General features: G+C 37.3%; 1 protein-coding gene across 1 annotated transcript; it reads left to right on the top strand.

Annotated features, from left to right (window-relative positions):
* The first annotated feature begins 607 nt into the window (after positions 1 to 607).
* On the top strand, positions 608 to 2119 carry LOC136136576 (60S ribosomal export protein NMD3-like). Its single transcript, XM_065894786.1, is given in 1 exon segment — positions 608 to 2119. A coding segment is annotated over 1 exon segment (1512 nt).
* Positions 2120 to 3301: the final 1182 nt, after the last annotated feature.

Here is a 3301-nt window from a genome sequence, read left to right as displayed (position 1 = left end):
TAAAAACAAATATAAACAAATGGGACCTAATGAAACTTAAAAGCTTTTGCACAGCAAAGGAAACCATAAACAAGATGAAAAGGCAACCCTCAGAATGGGAGAAAATATTTGCAAATGAAGCAACTGACAGAGGATTAATATCCAAAATTTACAAATAGCTCATGCAGCTCAATGTCAAAAAAAGCAAACAACCCAATTGAAAAATGGGCAGAAGACCTAAATAGACATTTCTCCATAAAAGATATACAGATTGCCAACAAACACATGAAAGGATACTCAACATCACTAATCATTAGGGAAATGCAAATCAAAACCACAGTGCGGTATCACCTCATACTGGTCAGAACGGCCATCATCAAAATATCTACAAACAATAAATGCTGGAGAGGGTGTGGAGAAAAGGGAACCCTCTTGCACTATTGGTGGTAATGTAAATTAATATAGCCACTATGGAGAACAGTATGGAGGTTCCTTAAAAAACTAAAGATCGGAGTGTACTGGAGTCAGCTGGGGTGGCAGCTGACTAGGCGGTAGGAGCTGGTCCTGTTGCGGTTTTTCGGCACATCTGGCCAGAGTCTGGCCCAGAGGCGCTAAGATATACAGAAAAATGGAGTATATGACAGAACCCGTGAAGCACACACCTGGACACATCTTGTGCTGCGATTGCGGTGTCCCGATCAGTCCAAATCCTGCCAATATTTGTGTGGCTTGTCTGCGAAGTAAAGTAGATATCAGCCAAGGCATTCCGAAACAAGTCTCTGTATCTTTCTGCAAACAGTGCCAGAGATATTTCCAGCCACCAGGAACTTGGGTACAATGTGCATTAGAATCTAGGGAACTTCTTGCTTTATGTTTGAAAAAAATCAAAGCCCCTCTGAGTAAGGTACGGCTTGTAGATGCAAGCTTTGTTTGGACTGAGCCCCATTCTAAGAGACTTAAGGTTAAACTAACTATTCAGAAAGAGGTGGTGAATGGTGCTATCCTTCAGCAAGTGTTTGTGGTGGATTATGTAGTTTAGCCCCAGATGTGTGGAGATTGCCACAGAGTGGAAGCTAAGGATTTCTGGAAGGCTGTGGTTCAAGTCAGGCAAAAGACTTTGCACAAAAAAACTTTCTACTATCTGGAACAGTTGATTTTGAAATATGGCATGTACCAGAATACACTTCGTATCAAAGACATTCATGATGGTCTGGATTTCTATTATTCCTCAAAACAACATGCTCAGAAGATGGTAGAATTTCTTCAGTGTACAGTTCCCACTAGATACAAAGCCTCACAGAGACTGATCTCTCAGGATGTCCATAGTAACACATACAATTACAAAAGCACTTTTTCTGTGGAAATTGTTCCAATATGCAAGGATAATGTTGTTTGTCTGTCTCCAAAACTGGCACAAAGCCTGGGAAACATGAATCAGATTTGTGTGTGTATTCGAGTAACCAGCGTCATCCATCTCATAGATCCAAATACCCTACAAGTTGCCGATATTGATGGCAACACTTTTTGGAGTCACCCTTTCAATAGTTTATGCCATCCCAAACAGCTAGAGGAGTTTATTGTTATGGAATGCAGCATAGTCCGAGATCTAAAACGCAATGCAGGTGCTGGAATGATATCAAAAAAGCATACCCTCGGGGAAGTCTGGGTACAGAAAACATCTGAAATGAATACAGATAAACAGTATTTTTGTCGCACTCATTTGGGACATCTTCTAAATCCTGGAGACCTGGTGTTGGGGTTTGATTTGGCCAACTGTAACTTAAATGATGAGCATGTCAACAAAATGAAATCAGATAGAGTCCCAGATGTGGTGTTAATCAAGAAGAGCTATGACCGTACCAAACGTCAGCGTCGTAGAAACTGGAAACTGAAAGAGCTCGCAAGAGATAGAGAAAACATGGATACAGATGATGAAAGGCAATACCAAGATTTCCTTGAAGATCTTGAAGAAGATGAGGCAATTAGAAAAAATGTGAACATTTATAGAGATTCAACTATTCCTGTGGAAGGTGACACAGATGATGAAGGAGCACCTCGAATTAGTCTGGCTGAGATGCTTGAAGACCTTCACATTTCCCAAGATGCTACTGGTGAAGAAGGTGAATCGATGATGACATAATGAGATCATGTTGTAGATGGTTTCCACATCCGTAGGCTCAGGATGTTGGACAAAATAATTTTTACTGTCTATTCTGTCTATGCCTTCATATTGAGAGAAGAGAAATTTAGTTTTAAACCTGACTGTTTTGATTGTTCACTTGAAGCACTGATAAAGGTTGATGGCTTTGAAGTTTTAGATAAAAAAATGCAGAATGTAATTATTACTGATATTTAGGCCATTTTACATATGGAATTTTATTGGTTTACTTTTTTATCAGACACTAGTATTTTCACATACTATAGCTCTGGGTTTAAAAGCTCACAAGTTCTGATTCCTTGGAGGTTACCTAAATCTTCAAGCAGAAAACAAGCTTTCATATTCTTTTTATATTGATTGCTTTAGTAGAAGAGCACATGAAGAATCATTTTTAATAAGAACTTGCCATGCACTTAGTCCACTTTAGATCATTTTTATGTCTTTGGGATAGAAAACTTGGGGTTCAGTTTATCGTTGGACATTCAGTAGGAAAGCTGTCTTTTTTATTTGTAATATTTACATCTTCAAAAGCTGTTAAGCTGGAGATTATCTTAATTTTCATTGAAGAAGAAAGTATATTTAAAATATGTGTAGATTTGTAGCAAACAGTATTTAAAGGTTAAATAACAATTTGTACCTTTGTTGTTTTGGCTTGTGCCAGCAGCTTACTGAAGTAGCTACTTATGTCATAAAAATGTCTTCCTATCACTTCAGGGATTTTACTTTTAAAATTTTGGTTTACAAGTTAAGAAGGAATTCTCTTTTTATAAGTTTCTATCACTGAACACATCACTATCAAAAAGAATATTAGAATCCAGCATATAGTTGATGAAGTAATGAAAATGATCTTCATGCTTTATAAAACCACGAATCAGATTTGAATGAGGAATGCCTTCCACATCCTTGAAGGATAAACATTGGCTTGGGTTTTAAAGTGTGCTGAAAATGAAGTATTAAGATCCTATTTCTATAAGCAAGATCAGACTTACTAAGCGCTAATTCATAAATTCTATACATACCACTATATAAGGAAATTGAGTAAGTGCTGAATAGAACATTTTCCTTTTTTTAAGATCAGACTCCCTAATTCTGAAGTTTTGAATAAAGGCCTGTGCTTTCTAAAAAAAAAAAAAAAAACTAAAGATCGAACTACCGTATGACCCA

Source organism: Phocoena phocoena, chromosome 16, assembly GCF_963924675.1.
Source record: "Phocoena phocoena chromosome 16, mPhoPho1.1, whole genome shotgun sequence".
NCBI classification, from domain to species: Eukaryota; Metazoa; Chordata; class Mammalia; order Artiodactyla; family Phocoenidae; genus Phocoena; species Phocoena phocoena.
Note: the sequence above shows the minus strand (reverse complement) of the source record. Positions and strands in the feature narration are given on the sequence as shown.